Genomic DNA, 26,990 nt, shown 5'->3' with positions numbered 1-26,990 from the left:
CTGCAATAACAATACAATGCTGCCACCTGTAAAAACAATACAATGCTGCCACCTGTAATAACAATACAATGATGCCACCTGTAATAACAATACAATGCTGCCACCTGTAATAACAATACAATGATGCCACCTGTAATAACAATACAATGATGCCCACTGTAATAACAATAAAATGCAGCCACCTGTAATAACAATACAATGCCTCCACCTGTAATAACAATACAATGATGCCACCTGTAATAACAATACAATGATGCCACCTGTAATAACAATACAATGATGCCACCTGTAATAACAATACAATGATGCCACCTGCAATAACAATACAATGCTGCCACCTGTAAAAACAATACAATGCTGCCACCTGTAATAACAATACAATGATGCCACCTGTAATAACAATACAATGCTGCCACCTGTAATAACAATACAATGATGCCACCTGTAATAACAATACAATGATGCCACCTGTAATAACAATACAATGCTGCCACCTGTAATAACAATACAATGCTGCCACCTGTAATAACAATACAATGATGCCACCTGTAATAATAATACAATGCTGCCACCTGTAATAACAATACAATGATGCCACCTGTAATAACAATACAATGCTGCCACCTGTAATAACAATGCAATGATGCCACCTGTGATAACAATACAATGATGCCACCTGCAATAACAATGCAATGATGCCACCTGTAATAACAATAAAATGCTGCCACCTGTAATAACAATACAATGATGCCACCTGTAATAACAATACAATGATGCCTTGATTTAAACATTGTAAGCATGCTAGTTGTGTATCATATTTGTGATGTACTTTACATACTGTACTTAATATGCAGAGTGTCTTGGAAATGTAAATTATGAATAGCATTTTACTGCAGTGGGGTAAATCTGGGTCAAACAGTGTTTCTTGGTAGTCTTAAACAGATCTACCTTGAAACAAGGTATACCACAGGCAACTTCATTGTGGTGGACGGGCTATTAGTAATGGCTGGGATGGAATCAATGGAATTATATTGAACGCATCAAACACATGGTTTCTATGTGTTTGATACCATTCCATTCACTCCGTCCCAGACATTATTATGAGCCGTCCTCCCCTCAGCAGCCTTCTAAGAAGTACACACCTCACACACATGGTTATGGGCTTAAAACATTTTGACACCTGTACCATGTCAGATATAGAGTTGAAATGTATTACATTTTGAGATTTCATCCCAATATTAGACTTTATAGACACATCACAGAAGACTGAAATAAAACAAAACTGTTTGACATAGAAACACTGGATTATAAGGCTTGTTTTCAAAAATTAAGTTTATTATTTATGAAATTATGAAAAATATTAAAGACACACCCATAAGACCACTAGAGGTCGATTTGGCCATTTGACTGCAGCCTAATAATAATGTTTACCATAATAATGTTTAGTGTCAGCCCATTTGTTGATGGGCTGACACTAAAATAAAATATTAAAGACAAAGTGTTCCTGACTATGTGTTATCAATGGTCCTTATCCAAACCCACACATTCACTTGATTGTTAGTTACCGGTTTGCTACACATGACTGAGTGATATTATTATTGGTCGTTATAACTCATAACTGCATATGTTTGTTTGTCACAGGTCTGTCTCCAGAATGTTCTGTGGCTTTATGTAGTGAATGATACCTGCAGGCTGTGGATGAGCCTCATGGATAATGATGAGAGTGGAGCTCCCTCCTGCTTGTCCCATTGAGCCTAAAAGGTAAACACATTGAACATAAGACTAAGTTCATCACTGCAAGGGACCATTGAGATATGTTTATACAAACAGATGACGAGTTTCATTCCAAAATGCTATTTATCCATTTTCATTTTTTTTAAATGTTGGGAAATTAGCTTTTATTGTTTAAAGAAATTATGAAAGAGATGGGTGTGTTTTTTGTCTAATCGGGGCGTGGGGTTGTTCAATGACATCAACAACAAATTATGCTTTTATTCAAAATTCTCTCAGAGAAAGAAGTAGTACTGCTAGGTTTTGCACAGTCAAATTTAACAAATAACTAAATGTTTTATAAATAAATGTACAGTAATATGAGATATGTAGGTAAAACATTAGCATTTGACATTTGAGTCATTTAGCAGATGGTCTTATCCAGAGCGACTTACAGTAAGTGCATTGATCTAAAGATAGCTAGGTGAGACAACCACAGTAAACAGCATACAAACATACCATTCCAGCTAAACAATGGATATAATCATTTAGCAAAACAAAAACACATTTTCATACACATCTAAAATCTCTAAATGTAAAATATGAGAACAGACATATTTTACACAAACTTGTTTATACCCATAAGTATATACCCATAAGCAATAATGTCTGCATTTTGGAAATAAACTCTTCAAATGTAGACCAAGATGACTTACTGTGAGAGATTGTATCTGAGTGGACAACCCCTGTTCCTGGGTGGACAACCCCTGTTCCTGGGTGGACAACCCCTGTTCCTGGGTGGACAACCCCTGTTCCTGGGTGGACAACCCCTGTTCCTGGGTGGACAACCACTTTTCCTAAAATAATTATGTTGATATTCAGCTTCAGCAAAGAGATTCATGTTGATTTACTGTTAATACAATTCATCCAGGTTTTATGTCATGCATTATTGGACTATTGTTATAGAATTGAACCAAGGCAAGGCAGAGAGATTACCTGGGGCTTGTACGTGTGACACTGAACTGCCATGAGCGCCTGCACCTGCCAAGAGATCAATAGTTCAACCTCCCCAATAGAGACAAACCACCGCCATCCAGACAGAGCTTGTAAAACATCCAGGTGTTTTTTTGGTCTACTTTAATGCTTGTGGAGAGAGCGGGTGTTACGTTACCTGTTTGACTCGGATCCAAACTGGGACCTGCATTGAAGGCAAAACACTTTTCATCAAATTGCAGAAGATAAAGACTTACCACTGTTTATTAGATAGATTCAATGGAGATATCACTTCAAATATTATATGACTTGATTAATAATTAAACATTTATAATAAGTAATTTGACCTGCAATACTGGTATCTAAAGAGGAGCCTGCATGTCCTGGCAAAGAAGCATCTGAAAGACAGGGGATGTTAAGAAATAAGTAAAAACTGATTGTTTAAACAAAACTTGTATCACTTAACATGACAGTTCAGAATAAAGTGGTAATAACATGGAGAAGATGACAGAACAAGGCTTTACCATGGGAGCTGGGGTCAGATGATGAAGTATGTGAATGTCCTCCACCTCCTCCTCCTCCACCACCACCACCTCCCCCTCCTCCTCCTCCACCACCACCATTACCTGAAGCAGATAGGAACTCATCAGGCCATTCATTCCACAAATGTATTCCACCATGACTGCATTTACACAGGCACCCCAATTCTAATATTCTGCCCAAATATGGTCAAAAGAGTTGATGTGATTTGTCAAAATGTATAGTGCCACTTTTTAGGATGTCAATATAAATTAATGTTATATGATTGTTTTGTCTTCATTATATGTGTTATCACCATCAAGGAACACTTTGGAAACAAGTGTTTTCATTCATATATATATATATATTTAACCTTCATTTAACTAGGCAAGTCAGTTATGAACAAATTCTTATTTACAATGACAGCCTACCAGGGAACAGTGGGTTAATACTAGTGGGTTTCTTGTTTAGGGGCAGAACAACAGATTTTTACCTCGTCAGTTCGGGTATTCGATCCAGCAACCTTTTGGCTACTGGCCAAACACTCAAACCACTAGGCTACCTGCCGCCCCTTTTAAGTGCTATCTTTTAGGTCCACATTGTACATTTTGTTCTCTGTGTCTTAACCCAAATAAATCCAATTCAATTTATAAGTTGCACAAATATCAGAATTGGGCTTCCTGTGTTAAAAGGCAATTCCTCCACTTTCTAACCTCATTTCATTTTCTCCAACACAATACCAGTGTCTACATATGTGAAAACGGTGCATTTCTGCGCTTTGTACAAAAATATATAATTAAAAAGTTCTACCCCTTGACATCATCAAAATCAATGATTTTCAAACACTATGAGATTCACGGTGACACGGGGAGCAAGAAAATACCCTCCCTCTGGCTAGAAACTCATTGCAGTTTAAAAAAAACTTTTAATCCTACCCTGTGATGTCACAGAGAAGCATTTTTTAGAATCTTCTTATCTTTTAACAACAGATCATAGAAACGCATTGTTTTCACTTAGGTAGACACTCGTTTGGTGGTGGAGATAATGAAAATTGAAAAGCAGCGGAATTTCCCTTTAACTCAGTCCATGTGCCAGATCCATATTACGCATAATTAATATGGAAATGCAATGTTATGGCCTAATTTTTCTAACACAAATCCGATGTATAATTCATGTATAACCGTTGCTACTGCTTGATGCTGTAACAAAGCAAACAACATTTTCTCAATATCACGTAGGAAAATATATATGTAAAATTGTAAGACAGTTTTTGTTGAAATAAATAATCAAAAAACGGCCACATATTATGGAGCCTGACTCACGGTCAGGCCCAGCTTGCATGGCACTATCCCCATTGAGTTTATGTCCTGCAGGAAGAAAGGGTGCACAAATTCGTGAGGGATTTCATGTTGAGAGTCATCGTAAGACTTCTTTTCTGATTTGTCTTAATTCTGATGTGAAATGCCCTTAATAATTTTACAAGATCAGCCTACACACAATACCCATTTATAACCAATTACACAACCAACTTACAGCCTGTACGCTTACAGAACCAGTAAAGGAAATGAATGGGTTCCTATAAAATATTTTTCAAATGTACAAATTGTATTTGGATTGCCTGTTATGAAGGAAGTCCTCCCTTACCATTCGGAGCTTCGCCCTGGAATGAGGTGCCAGGCTGAGCGCTTAAACCTAGAAGGAAACCAGACTTTAAGTCTAGACAAGCTTATTTAACAGTCCATTGAAAATATTTCAATACAGTTCTTTACAAATATGTATCCTGTATTGTAAGAATCAAACATATTGCAGACTTCTGCAGTGAGTTTAACTCACTTTTATGGAAGAATGCTTCAACAGAAATGTCTCAAATGGTCTGATTTCAAGAATGATGAATATCATATAATTAACTTTCCTGATAGGCTATCTAATAGAAAAATCAGCCAAATATCTGCAGCATTTACCAGATTAAAGTCTATACTCAAGACAACTTCCCCACTTTGCACTAAGAACTTCTCAGAGTTGAACTCACTGAATTAAGAGCTATTCTGTTGTTAACATAAGCCCTATCCCCTGAGCTAAGAGAGGATTAGATGTGTCTTACCCAGGCCTTTAGATACTGTGGTAGCTTGCTGTGCTCCAATTCCTTGAGGGAAGAGAAGGGAAAAGAAACATACTTCTATTTGAGATTCTGTATGATTGTCTTTATCAATAAACATCCTTTAATCTGGTATTATACCCTATTAGAGAGGATTTTAGGTTTACATGCATGCGCACATGCACATACTTATGATTAATGATAGTTTTATACCAACAATATGTGAGATTTTACTTTAAATGTACTCTTATGTCCTGTTTTGTAGCTTTATCATATTCACATATCCACTATTTCACTATTTTATATTTTGTTTGTATTTAGAATTAATGAGGCCCATTTGTCTTTGAAACGTGTTAAGGTAATATTATGCAAAACATTCAAACAGGAAAAACAAATTTATGCTCTTAGTTGAACCGTTTACATAAGTTTACTCTCAAAATGGGACTTTAGTCACACAAGTAGGCGTTGGTTTATGCACAAAGGTTAGAGATGTTCTATTCATTGGTGGCAAGTTGTTAACTTCTCACCCATATTCTTTTCCTGACTCTTGGAGTCATCATCATCTGAAAAGAAAAGTAAGTTGAGACATTTCATAAATATATGCTCGTATTCTATACTTCCCAGAAGTCTGTGCTCCACACATATTTAGAAGACGTCGTTCCCTCTGTTGAAACAAATGGAAAGGTGCCCGAAAAATTATACAAAAATTGGTCCTGAAAGGTTACACTTATAGAAAAAAGGGTTCCAAAAGGGTTCTACCTGGAACCAAAAAGGGTTCTACCTGGAACCAAAAAGGGTTCTACCTGGAACCAAAAAGGGTTCTACCTGGAACCAAAAAGGGTTATTCAAAGGGTTATTTTATGGGGACAGCCGAAGAACCCTTTTAGGTTCTAGATACCAGCTTTTTTTCTAAGAGTGTATATCCTTCTGCTTGAGTGGAGGAAATTGGTATTAACTTTAAAGGTTTGAGTGCACTTCAAAAAATTACTTTATCATTTCTTTAAAGAGTGTTTGTCCTTTTTTATTAGTTCCATAGAATTTATTTTGTTATATTAGACATTTCTACACTCTCACTCTATGTATTCTTTACCTAATTTTATAATCAGAAAAGACTGCATTGATCTTTGTTTTGAAATCTGTTAACCTGGGGGGGGAATTATTTTTTGTTTGTTAATAGCTTACTTTGTCACATTTAGGCTAGGCCCATTCTCTTCGTCGTACCAGCACTAGCTAGTCCTATGGTGTCCTGACACATGACTCTAACCCCCCCATCCCCACTCCCTCATCCTTCCCCAAACCTCCCTCCCTCCCATCTCATACCATCCTCCTCTTCTGAGAGTTCCTCTTCACCGTCCTCTACCTCTATCTCCTCCGGCTCTTTCTCTGAAGGAAGAAGGCATTGAGTTGTTTACCTGTTCAAATATCCCAATGAATACAACTTTGATTCAATGAGCTACTTCCATACCTTCCACAGGAGCAGTTGAAATTGTTGTTGCCAAAAAGACAATTACAGAAGCAATTAAAAGATTTCTGCAGATAAAGAAGATGTATATCAAAAGATGGACGGAAACATAGGTTAATATCAAATGTTTTATAACAAGGTTAAATTATATCCCTAGTCCAATCTCAAGTGTATGATTCAAGTTGAGAATACAGTTTTGCAGATGGAAGTGAAATTTCATTGTGGATTGATAAGTCTGTCATACGTTAAGTGCATATTCTTCTCATCCATATCATATTTGATGTCCTCAGTGCATAAATCGAAGATGTCACCATCATATCAATTGTGTTACATCAAGAGGAAGAATCAAGAAAGAGTGCCAAATGAACCCAATAGGAAGCATTCAACATAATGCTAAGACTAGAACTGTCAGCTATTTTATCAGATAGTATGTATTCTTCAACATCAGTATCAACAGCAAACATTTATTTAGATGACAAAAAATCATTCTCAAGCTCTTGAAAAACAATTATCTTAGTCATATGAAATGTCAGTGCATTACTAGCACATTTTTCATTGTGTGGATACTAACCCTGAGAATCATCATACATTGATCAATTACATCACCAATTACATGACAACAATCATAATCAAGGCCTAACAAAAATCTCTCGCTTTGATCAAAACAATACGCCTGGACCAAGATGCAACATTTCATGACTAAAATTCCCTGCTTCGTCATTCACGACACACAACATTTGCAGCGCTTCATTGTTTACTCACCGTGACCACATGTTTTTTCTAAAGATCTATGTGGGGAACTCAGGAGTAGACATATACAGCATGTAGCACCCAGGGCTTTAGTCTTCCTTCTGCATGACTGGGCACCGCTATATGTTTTATACCCTCTCATCCCCCCATTTTAGGAAGGGGCAGGACTTATGTTATAACCCCAGCCCCTACCAGTTGAGCTCAGCTACTCCCTAGCAAGGTTCATTTCTCTACAGGTCAAATACTTCAAAACACATTAACATTATAAAGATACAACAACAACAAAAAAGGAATTTCTAAAATGAACAATTCCAATATGAATATTCAAACATTTCAAACAAGTCCTGAGTCAGGCAGTCTCTTACTGGTGGATCTTGCTGAGAGTGAGACAAATAGATAGATGTGGACAGTGGTGAAGAGTAAGCCTACTGGGGAGAGAAAACAGGTCGGATTGCTCTACCTCCTTGCCTTCCCTGAATCCCCCTGACATGAGCTGTCACCTCTAGTCTAACCTCTCAGCTCTGAGATCAACAGTTGAGCTGCTCTGCCAGTGGAGGGCACAGCCACCCTTCTTATGAAATGAAACAGAGTGGCCTACTGCATTCTGCTCTCATTTCCTGTTCGCTGACAGACAGGAGACATGAAAAGAGCAGCAGCAGTGTTTCTGAGGATGGGGTTATGGGTTGTGGATTATGAATAGTGTTTTGGTTCTAGTGGCCCCCCTGTTGAAGATGGGCCTGACAGGGAGATGGTGATACTGATCTGTAGAGACTGGTTCTCCAGAGCCACCAAGAGAGAGGCAGACAGACACAAAGAGACTCCAAAGGGTTTTTCTGTGTCGCACCTCTCCCCTTCCCGAAACACACCTCCGGGATAATGGGTAAGACTAGTCGATGTTGAGTAAGGCTTTATGCTCCCTTCTCATTAGTTATGTTTTAAGGCCTAAGAGTGCCGTAGATATGAACATAGTAGTCAAACTTGCCATGAGACTTTTTTTCCCAGGAAATAGTGTACTTCCAGCCCACATAAAGACAACTTGAAGCCTTTTGATCCAAGTTTTCCATGATGTTACTGGATACTGTCATGAAAAACAACTTGCCTTTTCTTACTCACCATCTTTTTTTTCTATTGGTAACTGCCAAAATAAAGGAAGCACCAACATAACTTCTATATAGGGCGTTGGGCCAACACGTGCCAGAACAGCTTCAATGCACCTTGGCATAGATTCTATGTCTGGAACTCTATCGGAGGGATGCAACACCATTCTTCCACAATAAATTCCATAATTTAGTGTTTTGTTGGTGGTGGAAAACAATGTGTCAGGCACTGCTCCAGAATCTCCCATAAGTGTTCAATTGGGTTGAGATCTGTTGACTGAGACGGCCATGACATATGGTTTACATCATTTTCATGCTAATCAAACCATTCAGTGACCACTCGTGCCCGGTGGATGGGGGCATTGTCATCCTATGGGGGCATAGCCATGGTAGACCCCAAAATTTGCCATAATAATGGCCTGCCCAGCATTTTTGTACTTGACCCTAAGCATGATGGGATGTTAATTGCTTAATTAACTTAGGAACCACGCCTGTGAGGAAGCTCCTGCTTTCAATATACTTTGTATCCCTCATTTACATGTGTTTCCAATATTTTGGTAGTTACCTGTATATTAGCTATTAAACCGCTGTTTAGTCCCTCCTCTGTTTGCCAACTAGAATACTACATTAAACCAAATGCTGTCCGGAGAGACACTGTTAGTTGAGCCCCCTTCTCCAGTGCCGGGTGATTGCATTCCTGCTGAGCTTGCCAATTCGCATCAGTCCCATCCCAGGTCAGGGCAAGCCGACGGACTGTTTTACACTGTCATTAATATCTGGAAGCTCAGAGACTTATTGGTTTAATAAATTCTCCCTGATGAACTGGAAAAGGATATCTTTCATAACAAAAGTAATTACCTCTGCCATTAAAACAGACCCCCGTTGTTGTCCACTGAAATATAAGACTGCCTGTTCCCCTGATCAACCCAATAACTTTGTTAACTCTATAGACTTTAGTCACACTGAGAAACTTAAACCGCATACACACACACACACACACACACACACACACACACACACACACACACACACACACACACACACACACACACACACACACACACACACACACACACACACACACACACACACACACAGACACAGACACATAAATATATATATAAAAAAGAGATAAATCAATGCAAAAATGTATATATATATACATTATATACATTATATACATTATATATACGTTATATACATTATATATACATTTTTGCATTGATTTATCTCTTTTTTAAAAATTTTTCACCTATGTTTTTAAGTAAATTGCCCTGTTACTTGATTTGATTATTTAGCATCAACCGTGTCTTGACTTTGGCTATTTGAAGTTAATTTGAGACATTTTCAATGTAGTACACGTGTAGAATACAGAGAAAAGTTATTGTGCTTGTGTTCTAGTAGCCAGTTCTTATGTTCTAGTTGTTCAGTAGCCAAGCAACAATAACTGAACAGAACCAGCACCATGGCCTAAATTCCTTTACAAGGTTTGGGACTGGTACTCACAGTGTGTCTGCAGGAGATGCGACCCTTTCTCCTTTTGGATATCAAAATAACAGGGTTGATGAGGAGGACATATAGAAAGGCTGCCTTATTATAGTGTGATAGACCCTGTCAGCCTTTTGCCAAGATTCCTCTTAGCTAGATCCATGTCCCCCCCCCTCACCAGCTCATGTGACTGCTAGGCTCCTTGAGCTGGGACAATGGATTGCTGTTGTGGGTTGAAACCATAGTGGCCTTGGAGCCAAGCTTGGGTGACGGACGAGATTAGAGGTCTGACTGGCTGATGGATCGATCCAGCATCCTCCTCAAAGGGGAACCAGTGCAGATGTAGTCTGTCTTTACTGGGGGTAACTGATGTCTTACTAGTCAGACCACTCAGACTCACGTCCAGTGGATATGGCAGACGGAAGCTATGGGTTCTAGACTGGATTGAGGTTGCGTTAACTGAAGCTTGTTGGTAGAGCAAGTGAGTGATACACATGCACAAACTGGATTGTACCAACAGAGAATATTCATCTTCAGTGTAATGACTTTGTAGTGAAGTATGAGCGATGGAGAAGAAAGGAAAATACTATTTATTGTAGGCTGTGAAATATCAGAGACAGATTATTCATTTGGCAAAGCATCCTTGAAACATTTAGTCTAAGTTTGCATTCTACATTTGTAGTAGCTCTACAGTGCATTTAACATTTTAACCTACAAGGCATTTGGGTAATTTTGATAAATAGTGAATAAAGTTAAAAACTTGTTTATAGCTCATTTTCAGTTAACTACCCATACACAGACACACATTATTGCTTACAGACAGACACACACACACACACACACACACACACACACACACACACACACACACACACACACACACACATACACACACACGCATGCGCACACACACACATGCACGCGCACACACACACACACTCACACACTTCATCCTTCTCATGTTACCATGCCATCTCAGGTTGATCTCAAATCCTGTTAGTGCTTTTTGTCCTGGTGGTCACGAGCCATCTCTGATCCTCCTGAAGGAGTCATTCTTTGTGGTATTATGAGATATTTCTCAAATGACTGGCAGTGGAGTGGTCATATATCAGCTTGTAATTTATCTCTATGGGAGGAATCAAATTGTAATCAAATCAAACTTTATTTAAAGTGCAGTATTAACATAAAGGAGATCAAAAAACATCACAAGGTAATAAAAGAGATTAATAAAAGAACCTCAAACAAAAAATCTGTCTAAAAGAAAACAAAGAACCACTAGGGACAAACGGAACAAACAACAAACATCTGAATCTGACTGTAACCTCTCTAGGCTGCAGGCTCTCTAACATTCTTCTTATAGATAGAGTGAACATCGGATCATAATATATGGTCTCAATCCCCCCTCCCCCTTTAATCACCTTAGTTTTATCACCTATTAAATGACAGAGAAAAAGGTTTGTCAAAGTAATTCAGGATTGGCCCTCGGGGTTGAATACAGGCCCCAACTAGCTAAAGAATGATACTGTATACTGCTTCTAGTGTTCTTGATGTAGACACTGTTGAAGACATTCTCTGTTGAGAGGGACTTCCAGTGCCTAAAATGAGATCACTTTTACTTCTGAATGCACCCTACCCATGGACAGAAGTGTAAGGCAAGTAAGCCATTTACTGGAGATGCCACTTTACAGGTAAAAGGTAGCACATTTCTCACCGATATCATACCTTCCATCAGGTAGCAGGTGTTTAAAACCTCTTACACCTCAAATTAAAGTACCGGTATAACATTACTGCAGTTTCTGGGGCTCCTCCGCCCGCTCGATTCTTTGGGAAAGTAGCATGGGGGAGGTTTGCTACTAATGTAGGTTTAAGGGGGTTGTGGGGGGAGGGGGGTCAAGCTTCAGTGGCCACCCCCATTTCGTCGTCTGGCAGGGCACAGACTCTTTGTTCTGAGCTGTTTGGAGACTTTTGTCTTTGGTTCACCTCCCATCTCCTCCTCTTTCTCCTCCTCTTCCTCCGTCTCCATGCAGGCTGCGTCCGGTCTGGACCACCAGGTTTGGTTTATTTGTAACGTGAGAAGGCCTCCAGGCTTCAGGGGCCCTTTGGAGGAGCCACGTGGGAACTTGAGCCCTTCTAAACAGCTCTTTTGCGGTTGGGTCAAGCGATCTAGTCCACTGGATGACATCAAAACCCAAACTTTGATAACATAATATCCCCTCCTCTCTGTCTCTCTCTCTCTCTCTCTCTCTCTCTCTCTCTCTCTCTCTCTGTCTCTCTGTCTCTCTGTCTGTCTCTCTGTCTCTCTGTCTCTCTGTCTCTATGTCTCTCTGTCTGTCTGTCTCTCTCTCTCTGTCTCTCTCTCTGTGTCACTGTCTCTATGTCTCTGCAGGTATGTATCTACATATCTCTGTCTGCTTTCTCTTAGAGGTTGACCCCAGTTAAGGGATATTCCATTTCTGTATGAAATCTGTTGTAAATATGCTGGAGTCCAATGGGACACAAACTGCTGCAAACTGCTGTCGGAAAGTGTCATTTGATGTCAAGCTCTTCCTGGTTGCACTGTGCTAAAGAGAGACTCATAATCATAAATTGTTATGGCCTTAAGTTTGGGAATTTGTCATTAAAAGTTCAGAGGAGACGTATAGAAATCTACTTTCGGGAGAGTGTGATGAATGGGGCGGCAGTGTAGCCTAGTGGTTAGAGCATTGGGCCATTAACCGAAAGGTTGCAAGTTCAAATCCCCGAGCTGACAAGGTACAAAATCTGTCGTTCTGCCCCTGAACAGGGTGTTAACCCACTGTTCCTAGGCCGTCATTGAAAATAAGAATTTGTTCTTATCTGACTTGCCTAGTAAAATAAAGGTAAATAAAAAATGAAGGGTTGAGCCCATTCAACCATCCTCCACAAGGGGGTCAGAGAGAGCACACTCCCTTTGGTTCCTTCCCTATATATGTCACTCCCTTTGGTTCCTTCCCTATATATGTCGCTCCCTTTGGTTCCTTCCCTATATATGTCACTCCCTTTGGTTCCTTCCCTGTATATGTCGCTCCCTTTGGTACCTTCCCCTATATATGTCACTCCCTTGGGTACCTTCCCCAGAAGTGTGCTGTTAGTGTTTCTTGTTTCTGTATTACATTGTGTTTATTTATTAAAACACTCACTCCCTGAACTTGCTTCCCAGCTCTCAGCGCACATCGTTACAGATATATATGCAAATATAACCAGGAATAGAGTGACTAGGCAACAGGATAGATCATAGACAGTAGCAGCAGCATATGTGATGAGACAAAAAGTTAGAGCAAAAGGGGTGAATGCAGATATTCCGTGTAGCTATTGGTTAACTATTTAACTGACTATTTAGCAGTCTAATAGCTTGGGGTGGAAGCTGTTCAGGGTCCTGTTGTTTCCAGACTTGTTGCATCGGTACTGCTTGCCATGAGGTATTAGAGAGAAAGCTCTATGACTTGGGTGGCTGGAGTCTTTGACACCTCCTGGTATAGAGGTCCTGGATGGCAGGGAGTGTGGCTCCAGTGATGTACTGGGCCGTACACACTACCCTGTGTAGCGCCTTGCGGTCGGATGCAGAGAAGTTTCCATACCAAGCGGTGATGCAGCCAGTCAAGATGCTCTCAATGGTGCAGCTGTAGAACGTTTTGAAGATCTGAGGGCCCATGCCAAATATTTTCAGCCTCCTGAGGGGGAAGAGGCATTGTCTTGCCCTCTTCACGACTTTGTTGATGTGTGTGGACCATGATAGTTCCTTAGTTATGTGGAAACCGAGGAACATGAAGCTCTCGACCTGCTCCACAACAGCCCCGTCGATGTGGATGGAATCCAAATGAAAGCTATGGTCCCTTATTGATGTCACGTCAATCAGTGTAGATGAAGGGGAGGTGACAGGTTAAAGAAGGAGTTTTAAGCCTTGAGACAATTGAGACATGGATTGTGTATGTGTGCCATTCAGAGGGTGAATGAGAAAGACAAAAGATTTAAGTGCCTTTCAACGGGGTATGGTAGTAGGTGCCAGTCGCACCAGTTTGTGTCAAGAACTGCAACGCTGCTGGGGTTTTCAAGAATGGTCCACCACCACCCAAAGGACATCCAGCCAACTTGGGGGGGGGGGGCTCAATATTAGGAAGGTGTTCATAATGTGTGTTATACTCAGTGTGTAAGACATTTAAAAAAACAATGCATTGATTTTGTGTGCGCTGGATTCCCTGCTTTTGCTCGGAGAAGGATATCTTAGGACAAGGTTAAGGAATGCGTAAATAAGCAATGCCAATGGCATGCTGCTTTCTTAGAAGACAAACGCCACAGTGGCACTGACTTGGTTGAAAGGAAAGTAGGGCGTGGCGCTATCCATCTAGAATGAAAGCTTTGTCAGGAATAGGAGTGTTGTACACTACTCGACACAGTTGATCGAACGTCTCAAGATACAGTTTAGGAGAAACTTGTGTCCACTGGCCCTGCCTTACCTGTAGCTAAACAGTGATTGCTACCAGGCCACTTCACGCTTCTTCTTCATGTCATCATTGTCATTGGCATGGTCCCTTTTATTACTGTGTCGGTTACAAGTGTGCTATGTTATCAGACCCCAGATGTAGGACTTTGCAACTTCAAAACATGGCTATTGAACTTGACATGTGTGTCAAATTCTCGTAACTCTATTGATTATTATTATGATATTGTATTGTATACATTTGATGTTATCATATTATTTATAGTTGATATTATTGTAAAGTATGCATTTCGCCTGTTCTTTACAAAGCATGTGACAAATACCACATGATTTGAAAGTCCTGGGAGTCTGTGAGTTGGCTTCTTACCGGCTACTCGTTTCATCCGCTGATTCACAAAAACACACACATATACAGCTTTTTATCCCCAAAAACTTGCTGACTACTCAGTCTTTATTAGATTCCCCCCTGTGTACATATTCAAATGACATTCTCATTATGTCTATACAATTGTTATTTTACAATTTTCCGACCAATGTAGATCACACGTTTTTAGTACTTTCTCTATAGATTTGTTTTGTATACCTTATCAAAGACATTGTTGTGTCATTAAATGTATGTACACTTCATTTTGTATAAATGACCTAATGTTTTTCATAATTTAAAAACGAATGTTGAGCTGTGAGTCAGTCTGAGTTATTTTTCAAATGTAGCAGCTGTTATCAGTGAGAAGGACAACGTGCCAAATGAGCTTTCTGTCAAGGACTGAGACATCAATGCATCATACAAAACCTGTAGGAACCCTGCAGAAACATAGCAAACCTACAATGACTGAATTAAAAAACTGACTTCTGGTATTCTCAAGGGCATTGTAAGAGAACATAGTGACCATTTTATCAATATGCAAGTTGATACGACAGGAGTGTAACTACATAAAATGTCTTTAACAAAAAACAAAGTTGACATTCTTCATGATTCAATGTCCAACTACCCAAAAAACAATACAGTCAAAAAGTGGGTAAAAATGTAATGTACACCAAAAAAAGTCGAATAATTTAATTGTATCCTCATAGACACTGCACACACCACCATTTTGAGTGGCAAAAGAGGGTTAAGGAACTTAAGAGCAACATTTGACTAAAGTTTTTGTTGATATTGCTTGTTGTCAGTTTTCTGTGAGAATCACCATGATGGGTCTGCAATGAAAGGAGACGGAATGTGAAATGATTATATATATTATTTCAATGTACAGGATACCTCTCCTCTCATTAGTAAGTACAAATCAATGGGCTTTAGGTACCTAACAAAATGTCTGATTCCATCCACAGCGTGCTGTGGGCTCAACCCACAGGGCTAAGACTGGGCTGCCAGGGCGGTGGCAGCAGCATCAGCGGCTGTAAATCAAATGAGATATACAGTACATAGAAGTGAATACAACAGCATCTGACTGCATCATACCGTACAATAAATGTATGTCAGAGTGAGAGACGGGTCAAATAAGTATGTAATGGAAATGGAAAATGTGCGCACATAAAATGGATGCACGCATGACTAAGTCCATTTGGATAAAAGCGTCTGGTAAACTGCATATATTATTATATATTAAAAGTGCTGACATGGTTTGGTGTGTTGCAGTGTTTTGCTGACATTACCCTGCGAGGCGCCCTGTGTCATGTCATCCTGTTGGTCTGGTTGGTCCAGAATGTCAGCTGGAACGGCCGAGAGAGAAAAAAAAACACATTTATTCCAATAACTTTCTGTCATCTGTGTGTTGCTCTGTCACTTCCTCATATTTGTCATTCCCAGCTCATCAAGTGCTTTGGATAAATGTGTGTGTGTGTGTGTGTGTGTGTGTGTGTGTGTGTGTGTGTGTGTGTGTGTGTGTGTGTGTGTGTGTGTGTGTGTGTGTGTGTGTGTGTGTGTGTGTGTGTGTGTCTGTCTGTCTGTCTGTCTGTCTGTCTGTCTGTCTGTCTGTCTGTCTGCCTGTCTGTAAGCAATAATGTGTGTCTGTGTATGGGTAGTTAACTGAAAATGAGCTATAAACAAGTTTTTAACTTTATTCACTAAAGGGGGGGGGGGGGGTTTAGCACAAAGCAATTTAGCACAGGCACAGCCAGTACTCCACACCAAACCTCTGGTGAGTTCATTAGAGTTGTTTATTTAACTGGTCTAGCCACAGCAAAGTGCCCTGGATTCCTGTGTATGTGTGTGTGTGCGTGTTTGTGTGTGCGTACGGGCGGATTCATGTTTGTGTCTGCATAGGGTCTATTGATGTGAGCTGTGGGAGGCATCAGGCAGGGCAGCCCTGTCTCCTCTCTTACCTTCAGTTGCCTCGACAACCGAGTCCATCTCACCAGACTTCATTAACTCTGTTCAAACAAACAGACATCTGATCAGAAAAGTCACAAGGACAAAAGATGTGTTTATTTTGTGGCTCGTTGACTGAGTTGACTGGTGAACACAAATGCACTGTTTCTTCGCCCGGTGAGGAAGCCTTGGAATGCTTGGTTCTTTCATTGGTAACTACCCCAAGAAGTAAGTCAGTTTTGGGCCTTACCTTCTGAATCTGGAGTCATTGTTTCTTCCCCATCTATCTCATCGACATCTGTGGGAAAAAAACATGAATTTGAATGATACAACAGCTAAAGAACAAGCCATTTGAAAGCCCCAGTGATATTATTCAGGATCAGAGGAAATAAACCTGTGTGTGAATCTGCGCCTGGTTCTGCATCCGATTCATATTGGTCATCCACTGAGTCTATGAAAATAAAATGATGGACCGTTTGACATAGATTACTTGACAACTCTTTCATTCACTATTGTATGGATCAGCTGAAAAACAGGCAAGGTGATTAAGTGACACACAAGATAGAAAGACTTACCAGAGGCATCCTTGTCCATATCATCTTTGTCCATATCATCCTTGTCCATATCATCCTTGTCCATATCATCTTTGTCCATATCATCTTTGTCCATATCATCTTTGTCCATATCATCTTTGTCCATATCATCTTTGTCCATATCATCCTTGTCCATATCTTCTTTGTCCATATCATTCTTGTCCTTATCATCTTTGTCAGACTCAGCATCGTCAGAATCTATATCAGAAAGAAGTGTTTCAGTTACCACAATATAATACCATTGTCACGAACAATACTACACCATCTTTTACATGGAATCACATACGTACTTTTCATTATTAGCTGTTTTTCCTGACCACATGACCTGGCCTAATTATTAGCTACATTTCCATGGTTTTGTAGTGGTAACCTCACCTTTGGGCTCTTTCATCATGCTATCATCAGTGTCCTCTGGCTGGGCTTCAGTGTCCTCTTCACTGTCATCCTCTTGTGGTTCAGGGGCATCGCTGGTCCCAATGTCCTTTTTACTGTTGGAGTCTGGTTCAGCCTCACTTTCATCCTTACTGTCCTCCTGACTGTCGGACTCTATTGTTTTTAGTTTCCTCTCCTCCTCTGCCTCCTCCAACTCCTCCTCCTTCTTTGCCTCCTTCTCCAGCTCCTCCTCATTTGCCTCCAGCTCCGCCTCCTCAGAATCCTGTGGATGCTTAAAATCTTGCCTCCCTACAGGGCTTCCCTCCTCGATGCTGTCTTCAGGGCCGGGCTTCTGGTCCCCCACCTCACTCCCCTCCTCCATGTCTGCTGCTACAGTCTCCTCCTGGCTGCCAATCACTCCTCCCTCCTCCAGGTTAATTTCCTGCTGCTCTAGTTCCTCCCTGGGGACCTGGATCACCTCATCGCTGTCATCATTGCTGTTGTCTGCGCTGTCTCTGTTTTTCTTATCATCTTTGTCTGGTTTGTCGTCTTCGGTGGTGTCCTTGCTGTCATCTGAGTCGTTCTTAACGTCTTTCTCTGGCCAGTCATCGTCTGTGTCAGAGTCTGAGTCTGCAGCGCCTTGTTTGCTGTCGCTGTCTGCCACTTCCTCTGTCTGTGTGTCTTCTGCACGGGCCTTACCATCTAGTTCAGTGTCCTTATCCTCATCACTGTCATCTCTGTCTGTGGCAGCATCTGCAGACAAGTGAGAGTGTTAAGACATCCTGGTAATGAATAGGGTTCTGTTAGGGCAGGTATTCCCAAACCCCCAGGGATACGCACAATGCCGTCGGGGGTATGCCAAATAAAAATGTGATTCGCATTTTTTTTAAATATATATATATATATATATATATATATATAAATATATAAATATATATATAAATATATATAGATATATATATATATATATATTTTTTTTTTACTTTTTTTCTTTTCACATTTTCAAACCGTCCATTTATATTTCCCAACGGGGCTAAACATTTGGTAATACATTTTCTTGCCTGAGTTGCATCGTTTCACTGCCAAAAATAAAATTTAACCATCTAGTGTTCAGCGAAATAACAACAAAGTCAAATACAGTTAGCCTAGTCAAATAAGTAACATCCAATCACATTAACCATTACTCGCTCGCTGGAATTACACTAACGGTCCGTATGTAGCCAAACGTAGCTGCTGCTCATGTTGTTATCTGTACTGATGGCGCAAAAGCAATGACAGGGAGACATAGTGGAGTGGTAATGCGCGTGCAAGCAGTTGCTCCCGACACCACTTGGGTCCACTGCAGCATCCACCGAGAGGCTCTTGCTGCCAAGGGAATGCCTGACAGCTTGAAAAACGTTTTGGAAACTAAAAGTTAAAATGGTTAACTTTAAAGCAAGGCCCCTGAACTCTCGTATATTTTCTGCACTATGCAATGATATGGGCAGTGACCATATAATGCTTTTACAACATACAGAAATGCGCTGGTTATCAAGGGGCAAAGTATTGACAAGTTTTTTTTAAATTGAGAGACGAGCTTAAAGTTTTCTTTACTGACCGTCATTTTCACTTGTCTGACCACTTGCACGATGAAGAGTTTCTCACAAGACTGAATCTAGGATTACAGGGACTCTCTGCAACTATATTCAATGTGCGGGACAAAATTGAGGCTATGATTAAGAAGTTGGAGCTCTTCTCTGTCTGCGTTAACAAGGACAACACACAGGTATTTCCATCTTTGTATGATTTTTTTGTGTGCAAATGAACTCAAGCCTTCGGACAATGTCAAATGTGAAATAGCGTAGCACCTGAGTGAGTCGGGTGCGCAATTACGCAGGTGCTTTCCCGAAATGGATGACACAAAAAACTGGATTCGTTATCCCTTTCATGCTCTGCCTCCAGTCCACTTACTAATATTTGAACAAGAGAGCCTCATCGAAATTGCAACAAGTGATTCTGTGAAAATGTCATTTAATCACAAGCCACTTCCAGATTTCTGGATTGGGCTGCGCTCAGAGTATCCTGTCTTGGCAAATCGTGCTGTTAAGACACTGATGCCCTTTGCAACCACGTACCTATGTGAGAGTGGATTCTCGGCCCTCACGAGCATGACAACGAAATACAGGCAGACTTATGTGCATCCTTTCAAGCACACCCTTCTCATTAACCTGTCGTGCGTTATTCACAATTCTCCATTAACAAATAAGGTTTTGTATGTAAGATGGTTAAATTAAGATCATAATTATTGATTATTATTATTGATTATATTATATATTATTATATAATTATTTGTGCTCTTTGTCACATCCCACGAGCCAGGTTGTGACAAAAACTCACAGCCATTCTTATGTTTAATAAATGTATCGTATAGTGTGTGTGTGGCAGGCTTACAATGATGGCAAAAAACAAAATTTGAGAGTTCGTTGACCCTGGTGCTAGAGGGGATACGCAGCTGGAGGTTGAATGTTTGAAGGGGTATGGGACTATAAAAAGTTTGGGAACTACTGTGTTAGGCTATATGAAGTAGAATATGTAGAACCAAGTGAGAACAAGAGAGATCCTAGTATTGAGCCTTTTGGGGGGCCAGTGGTAAGACCTACCCTATCATGACCCTTGGGTGAGAGACTAACGTAACCTTCAATGAGCTCCCCTGCAGAGTCGTTACCTAACGTTTTTTCTTCATCTGCGGCATCCTTTTCATCTGCACCAAGAGGATGCAGATGAGAGGGAAGTCAAAAACAGGTTTATGACCAACTGAAGGATAGAACAGCTCAAAATTACAGTTTCCCAGACAATCAATGTCCAGTTCAGAAATGTCAACTAAACACACCTGCATCACTCTTGTCGTCACTCTTATCATCATCTTTGTCCGTCTCTGTGGCCTCATCCATGTCATCACTGGTCACATCTACAATAACACATGATTTATGTCATCAAACTGCCGTAACCTATTATTTGATGTCTTTTAATTGTCCATGAACCTGTCTAGTACAACATTACAATAAAACCTTGATGTTGTTCTTCATACTTACCAGCAGAGTCAGCTTGCACGTCTGTCAGCACTTCATCTTGAAAAGAAACAAAAAGTTGCTTGTGTGTTTTATTATGAGTACCTAATCATATTTTCATTAGACAGGATAATGTATTGTCTACTTATCAATGCTTTGAATGGGGGATCAGTGTATGTGTGTCAGGACTGTCACAATGTCTGCTTTAAACACATTTTACCTGTGGAGTCACTTCCTGGGGACTCTGTGGAGTCACTTCCTGGAGACTCTGTGGAGTCACTTCCTGGAGACTCTGCGGAGTCACTTCCTGGAGACTCTGTGGAGTCACTTTCTGGAGACTTATCCACACCTGCTGAGTCTGAAATCATAATTTAATTAGCAACATAAATGTATTATATTTATTAATTAACAACATAGACCTGTTGATTTTTACAGCGATGTTTGTTACACTGATTATGTTTATTATAATGATAATGCCTGTTACAATGCTAATGTTTGTTACAATGATAATGTTAGTATGTTCTGATGATCTGTGAAGTTAGAGTTTGGTTATTGTGTAAGTAAGTCAGAGAGAATGGGTCTTACCCAAATCCTGTGTTGACACCTCTGTCGACACCTTCTCCCTGTCATCAGCACCATCTGTATCTGTGGTGAAGACAGACTAAATGTGTCAAAATTCAAACAATTTATGGCCGTTTTGTCATGGGCGAGTGTTATTGTGGCCCTAGTCTAGAATGAGTTAATTGTTTTAGGGTACGTCCCAAATGGCACCCTATTACCTATACACTATACAGTGCACGGTGCACTATATTTGACCTATACTAAACAGTCCTGGGTCAGTATCCCATCCAATAACTGGGTGTATCACAATTCCAGTACTTATTGTTGATCTGTCTATCTATTGATTGACGTATGTCAAGTCAAAATGATCATTCACAGTGATGAAGGACTTGAAGATTTAGGCTCAGTGGTTGTGAAGTCTGCCATTGCTTTCTGTGCTGCAAGATGTGCCCTCACCTGGTATATCATAAGTGTCTACGGTCTCTGCCACAGCCTCAGAGGCATCTGAAAAAACAGATCATATTTGATCATGTACTGACAGTCATCATCAGCTCTACCCTACATCCCTCCATTAACGTAGCCATGTGGACTCAGCTAATAATGTAACCTAATGTAGAAGGAGTAAAGGAAACGCCTGAGTGGAGTTCCCACATCCACCTTTCTGCAGAAAGGGAAGCTGGGTTGAAGAAAGCTGTATCCCTGAAAACAGGATGCGTCCGGCTGTTGGCAACTCCACTCAAGGTGCTAGTAATGTAACAGTATTACTGTATCATTATATTACTATGTATCAGATGAACTATCATTTTGTACTTTATTATATTATTAGGTATCAGATGAGCTATCATTTTGTATTTTATTATATTACTAGGTATGATAACTCTAGTCTAGAAGAATGTGCCTTTCATTTTGTATCTTTGTTTTGACTAAAGTAACTGTTGTGTCCAAAAGAATGAGACAACTTTGACATTGGGTAGCAAGAACATCTCTCAAAACATATTGTTTCACTCACCAGCTGCATCCGTTGTATCTTGGCTGCCTACTGCTTCAGCTGCATCTTAACATAATGACATTAATGTTATTGGAAGGTATGAAAATACTGTATCATTTCCTACCTTGTTATTGAACATGATTACATAACCATACAGTAGTTTGGCCATCTATTTGCTGCTGATGTTAACTGCCACTAAAATGGTTTATTTGATTAATGCTTGACAATAGATGTATGGCTGCAATATGTCTTCCCCCAGGTTTGTCCAATTCGCACTTGAAAGTAGACAGACAGATGCAGTAACTATTGTAAAAAAAATAATAATTAAAAAGCACATTACAGCACAGCACAGCACAGCACAGGCCAATGTGGCCTGGGGAAACAATGTGGCCTGGGGAAACAACAAATGCCATGCATTCTCATCGTCACCATGGAAATAATTTTAGGGTGTGTCTGACTTTCTCTCACAGATTTTCACTCAGGCTAATGTGTGGCACGCAGTGCTGTGACACGATAGAAGACTGCATCTGTACATCCTGCATTGTTATCAAATGATTTCGACCTTTTCCCTTAACCCTTATCATTGACCTTTGTGTATTTTGCTCCTAGGTCTCACCTGGGGCATCAGAGTCATCAGGATTGCCTGTAGTTTCCACGCTGGTATCTCTGTCTGTAGGACAAGGAAGGGTGAATATGATGCTCTCTGTGAAATCCCTAGTATAGAGTGTTTTTCATTGAATTCAAATGAATTGGTTTCTCACTGTTTGTGTCTGGGAATATATCACTGCTACTGGCATCTGATAAATGAAGAACAAACTGGAATTAGAATTAGACGTTTGGCATTAGAAGTTTTAGCCATGGATTCTTCAGTACTAAAATCTGTCTGGGTAAGATTAATATTACCATGTCATGTTTCCTTGGTAACTGGTTTTGATTGGGCTTACCGTCTTTCAGATAATGTATTCCTCTAAGACATCTGATGCAGTTTATAGCGGGTGTTAAAGAATGACAGTAAGTAAACAATGTGTTCTGTCGTGAGGAGGTTTGGGGAAGTGGGAAACGTGGTTTTTGGCAAGCCTTGATATACCTTTGGCTGGGATTTGAGACCCCTTTGGTTTACTGTCTGGACATTTACTGTCTGGTCTAGAAAGCATTTGTTTAGCTCTGTTTCGGGGGGGGGAGTTGTTATACTGTATGTGAGTATCCCCCATTGCAGATCCTCTATAGGGGATAGTTAAGGGTTTTTTATAGTCTTATAGCAGGCCCATTTTGTATGCTCACTAATTATTTGCTGTAATTTTGATAATTGTGGCTAATGAATGAGGTGTGTGTTTCTTACATTATAGTCTGAGCGGCTCAACATGTGTTGTCAACAGACCCACCCACACCCACCCACACCCACCCACACCCCCACACCCCCACACACACACACACACACACACACACACACACACACACACACACACACACACACACACACACACACACACACACACACACACACACACACACACACACACACACACACACACACACACACACGCACACACACTGACCTGGGGTGTCTGTTGTATCAGGTGAGGAATCCACTGCACCTAAAAACAAATCATGATCAACAGCTCAACGTTCCTTCTCTCATGTTGAACTTTCTTCAATGGTACTGTGAGGGGAATTTCTTTACTTTCTTAGGGAATCGGCATATTCATTCTTGTTCTCTAATCTACAGAGTTGGTTTCCTTGAAAGTCTAGTTGAGTTGGTTCTACATCATTCACTCTTGATGACATTAACTTCTTCCTTGATGGAAAGATCCCCAGACCCTCATACCTCCTGCTAGTTCTTTACTGGAATCAGTCCCATCTGTGGTCCCTGTGAACAGAGGATTTCTTATTAGCTCCCGTCGGTATAAAATGGTGCATACCTTGAGTGGTTAAGAAGGTATTAGGTAGGAGATACATTGGCGTCAGTACAAACCTGTGGAGACTCCCTCCGGGCTCCCTGTGAGGCCTCCGCCATCTTTGTCACCTGAGACAAAAAAAAGTATCATAGCACCCCTTGCCAATGATCACCCAGCTAAGCCAAAACCAAACTGGAAAACTCAGTATCTTAATGTATCCAATTATGCAACAGTCAAATGGTTTGACTTTTAGCACTGTTGAGGTTTCAGTCCATTGTTTTCAAATGGAAATGAAATAAAACGACAAAGCACATATCGGAAGCGATCCATACGTAACCTATATGTGTAGGCTTTGACTGGAGGGGTTGTCCGTGTGCTTACCTTTAAGGTGCACAAGCAGGGGGGCAGCTCTCTCTGAAACACACAGCACAAGGAATGGTGTCATTACACCAGCATAAACACTAGTTCAGACTGAATAGAAAACCACTTCTAATTAGCAAAGCTGATTAGCATGTACTTTTCTAACTGTTGTGGTGATTATGAATGTCATGATAAAACACGAATTACACATTACCATCATTGTCTGCCTCGGTCCCATCTGTCAAATAAATATGCATTAGATAGCATTAGGGGAGCATGATTAGTGGTTTGGGGAACTAGCTCCATTTGAATGGGTCATATATGAGGCCCACCCTACTACTCCTCTCTCTACCCCACATCAGGCAAAGGACAACAGACCTCTTTTGTGTCTCCACAGAGTGACCTGGGTTCTGATTACACTGCCATTGTGGAGAGGCAGAGGACTCCCATTGTGATTCAATGAGATGGATGGAGGTCGCAGTATACATTGGAAAAGCCTCCTCACTTAAACATTATGTCATGGTCATTTCGGTTTATATATTTGCTCACTTTATGTTTGCAGTGTAGCTTAGAGTAGCTTAAACTGGATAACTGGAAAGGTGAAGCATGATGAATGAAATTAAACTTAAATAAAAACCATCGTCTCGACAACATCTTGTGCACATAACTATAAAATTGTCATTATTATTAAACTGTAGTTACTGATGGAAGAATTCTAAATTCACCCACATTTATATGATTTAGAAGAATGTTTACTTGAATGTTTTCTTACCATTAACAGGGGCTGAGATAGCAAGACCAGCCAAAGCAAAGATCAAAGGAACAATCAACAGTCTGTTAGAATAAGAACACAGAGATATAACTGGTCACTTCCCTTTTTAAACAATCATTTAGTCAAACAGATAGTCTGTGTTCTCCTAGAAGCCATCTTAGGGTTTTTAGAGGCAGTGGAACATGTTAAAACGACTATTTGAGAATGGAAGGTTGCAGGAAATGTGTTTGCCCTGCTCATAGCATTATAACACATGTGAATATATGTACCTTGCAGCAGGGAAAGGTTCTTATGTTCAACATATCTTATGGATAATTACTGATCACTAAAACCAATTAAAAGTTCATCAATGAAAAGTTGTTAGATTATGTACTTTATCTTTGTAATATAATGAAAAGTCAAACACAGGGTGTTTATTAAACATTTTGACTTTCTCAAATTCTGACTTCTCAAAAGCTTTTTAAAGACTGTCTAGAGTCCCATCATTTTATCTCGTACCACAATCATTATTGGGTTTTTATCCTATTGTTATTGGAGTTTAGAAATGAACAAGGAAATCTTAAATAAGAAAAAGAACTACATCTCCAACATATTGCGATCCACACAAAAACAATTCATTCAACTATCCCCTCTTGCCATCATTGAAATACCCAAATCAGATGTAAACTTCTCAGGTTTCATTCTACATGTAGAGTGACAAATAAAACTTCCCCCAAGAATACAGATATATGTCCAAATAGATTGAGTAATTGTATAAGTACCCGTACACACATGTAAGTTCAAAATAAATACCAAAAGCTAGCCATCCTTGTGTTAGTATTCACTTACCGTGATAACATTGTGATGGGATAGTTTAGCCAGTGGGGCAACACTCAGGTGTCTCTATAGTTTCCAGTAGGTCTACAGTCTGGCTGGAGGGAACCCAAGGGGTTTTATACTTTCACCACTCCCTCCGCTCCTAGGGGGCAGAGCCTGTGAGACACACAGAGAGACACAGGGGGCTTGCAGAGGAACATCATTGCACTCCTTTAAAATAAGGTTGAGAGAGGCTCTGACAACTTTGTTTGTGTTTCCAAACAGTGATCTGAATCAATCCCCCATATCTCTCCCCTAAACATTCAGCCCCTCACACATACTCATAGTATACACTTACCCCGCCCCCCTCTCAAAGTACCCAAACATATCACTTAGGTGTGTAGATCGTTTTGTTGTTTTACTTCATTTGTTTGCCCGTGAGATTTTAATTGTGTTTCTCAAGTGAGCTGTGGTTGGTGTGCTCTTCTGGGGAACAAAACACAGATGTGTGGTTAGGCAGGAAATGTTCTTGGATTTTAACCACGTGCTTACTCTGTGCTTTTTTCTTAGCATAGCAGGCTACTCGTAGACTACATGCCTAGAAGTTATCTAGTGGTAAGGGTATGATGTAGCCAGATATAAAGTAGGTATGTTGTGATGTTTTTATGGTGTGAACTGAGAGTCAATGGCAGTAGAGGAATGGGTTCTACAATGCTATTTATGAAGGTTATG

The 26,990-nt window shown here is 40.2% G+C and overlaps 2 protein-coding genes across 3 annotated transcripts in view; both read right to left on the bottom strand.

Annotated features, from left to right (window-relative positions):
- si:ch211-80h18.1 (uncharacterized protein LOC555593 homolog) overlaps positions 1–7,618 on the bottom strand; it is a 31,795-nt gene extending 24,177 nt beyond the window's left edge. The window contains exons 1-13 of the mRNA XM_064979116.1: positions 7,542–7,618; positions 6,783–6,847; positions 6,638–6,700; positions 5,845–5,880; positions 5,324–5,365; positions 4,867–4,914; positions 4,545–4,589; positions 3,228–3,329; positions 3,051–3,101; positions 2,882–2,908; positions 2,707–2,751; positions 2,427–2,483; positions 1,686–1,754 (exon numbers count right to left, since the gene is read on the bottom strand). Of these exons, the coding sequence (XP_064835188.1) occupies positions 1,686–1,754; positions 2,427–2,483; positions 2,707–2,751; positions 2,882–2,908; positions 3,051–3,101; positions 3,228–3,329; positions 4,545–4,589; positions 4,867–4,914; positions 5,324–5,365; positions 5,845–5,880; positions 6,638–6,700; positions 6,783–6,847; positions 7,542–7,552 (661 nt within the window). The 5' untranslated portion in view covers positions 7,553–7,618. The remainder of the gene's footprint in view (positions 1–1,685; positions 1,755–2,426; positions 2,484–2,706; positions 2,752–2,881; positions 2,909–3,050; positions 3,102–3,227; positions 3,330–4,544; positions 4,590–4,866; positions 4,915–5,323; positions 5,366–5,844; positions 5,881–6,637; positions 6,701–6,782; positions 6,848–7,541) is intronic.
- A 7,374-nt stretch (positions 7,619–14,992) lies between these two features.
- Positions 14,993–26,379, bottom strand: LOC135549682 (otolith matrix protein OMM-64). 2 transcript variants are annotated; one of them, XM_064979878.1, is made up of 23 exons: positions 26,292–26,379; positions 25,464–25,525; positions 24,906–24,929; positions 24,713–24,745; positions 24,409–24,459; positions 24,262–24,303; positions 23,993–24,031; positions 23,198–23,233; positions 23,053–23,106; positions 22,458–22,502; positions 21,905–21,952; positions 21,473–21,532; positions 21,108–21,245; positions 20,912–20,947; positions 20,710–20,787; positions 17,844–18,593; positions 17,451–17,666; positions 17,270–17,326; positions 17,126–17,173; positions 16,890–16,937; positions 16,221–16,277; positions 15,869–15,962; positions 14,993–15,764 (listed from the first exon to the last, which is right to left on the bottom strand). In XM_064979878.1, the coding sequence occupies exons 1-22, from the start codon at positions 26,300–26,302 to the stop codon at positions 15,922–15,924; spliced, it is 1,974 nt and encodes a 657-aa protein (XP_064835950.1). In that variant the 5' UTR covers positions 26,303–26,379; the 3' UTR covers positions 14,993–15,764; positions 15,869–15,921. The 2 variants fall into 2 exon arrangements, with proteins under 2 accessions (XP_064835950.1, XP_064835951.1); XM_064979879.1 differs by having other exon boundaries at positions 22,458–22,496.
- Between the last annotated feature and the right edge of the window lie 611 nt (positions 26,380–26,990).

Source organism: Oncorhynchus masou, chromosome 12 (assembly GCF_036934945.1).
Source record: "Oncorhynchus masou masou isolate Uvic2021 chromosome 12, UVic_Omas_1.1, whole genome shotgun sequence".
NCBI lineage: Eukaryota > Metazoa > Chordata > Actinopteri > Salmoniformes > Salmonidae > Oncorhynchus > Oncorhynchus masou.
Note: the sequence above shows the minus strand (reverse complement) of the source record. Positions and strands in the feature narration are given on the sequence as shown.

Coding starts and splice junctions, on each gene's coding strand:
- LOC135549682 (XM_064979878.1), bottom strand. Junction 18,594..20,709: donor TGACGACAAGAGTGATGCAG/GTGTGTTTAGTT, acceptor ACTTGTCTGCAG/ATGCTGCCACAGACAGAGAT. Junction 17,327..17,450: donor TATGGACAAGGATGCCTCTG/GTAAGTCTTTCT, acceptor TTATTTTCATAG/ACTCAGTGGATGACCAATAT.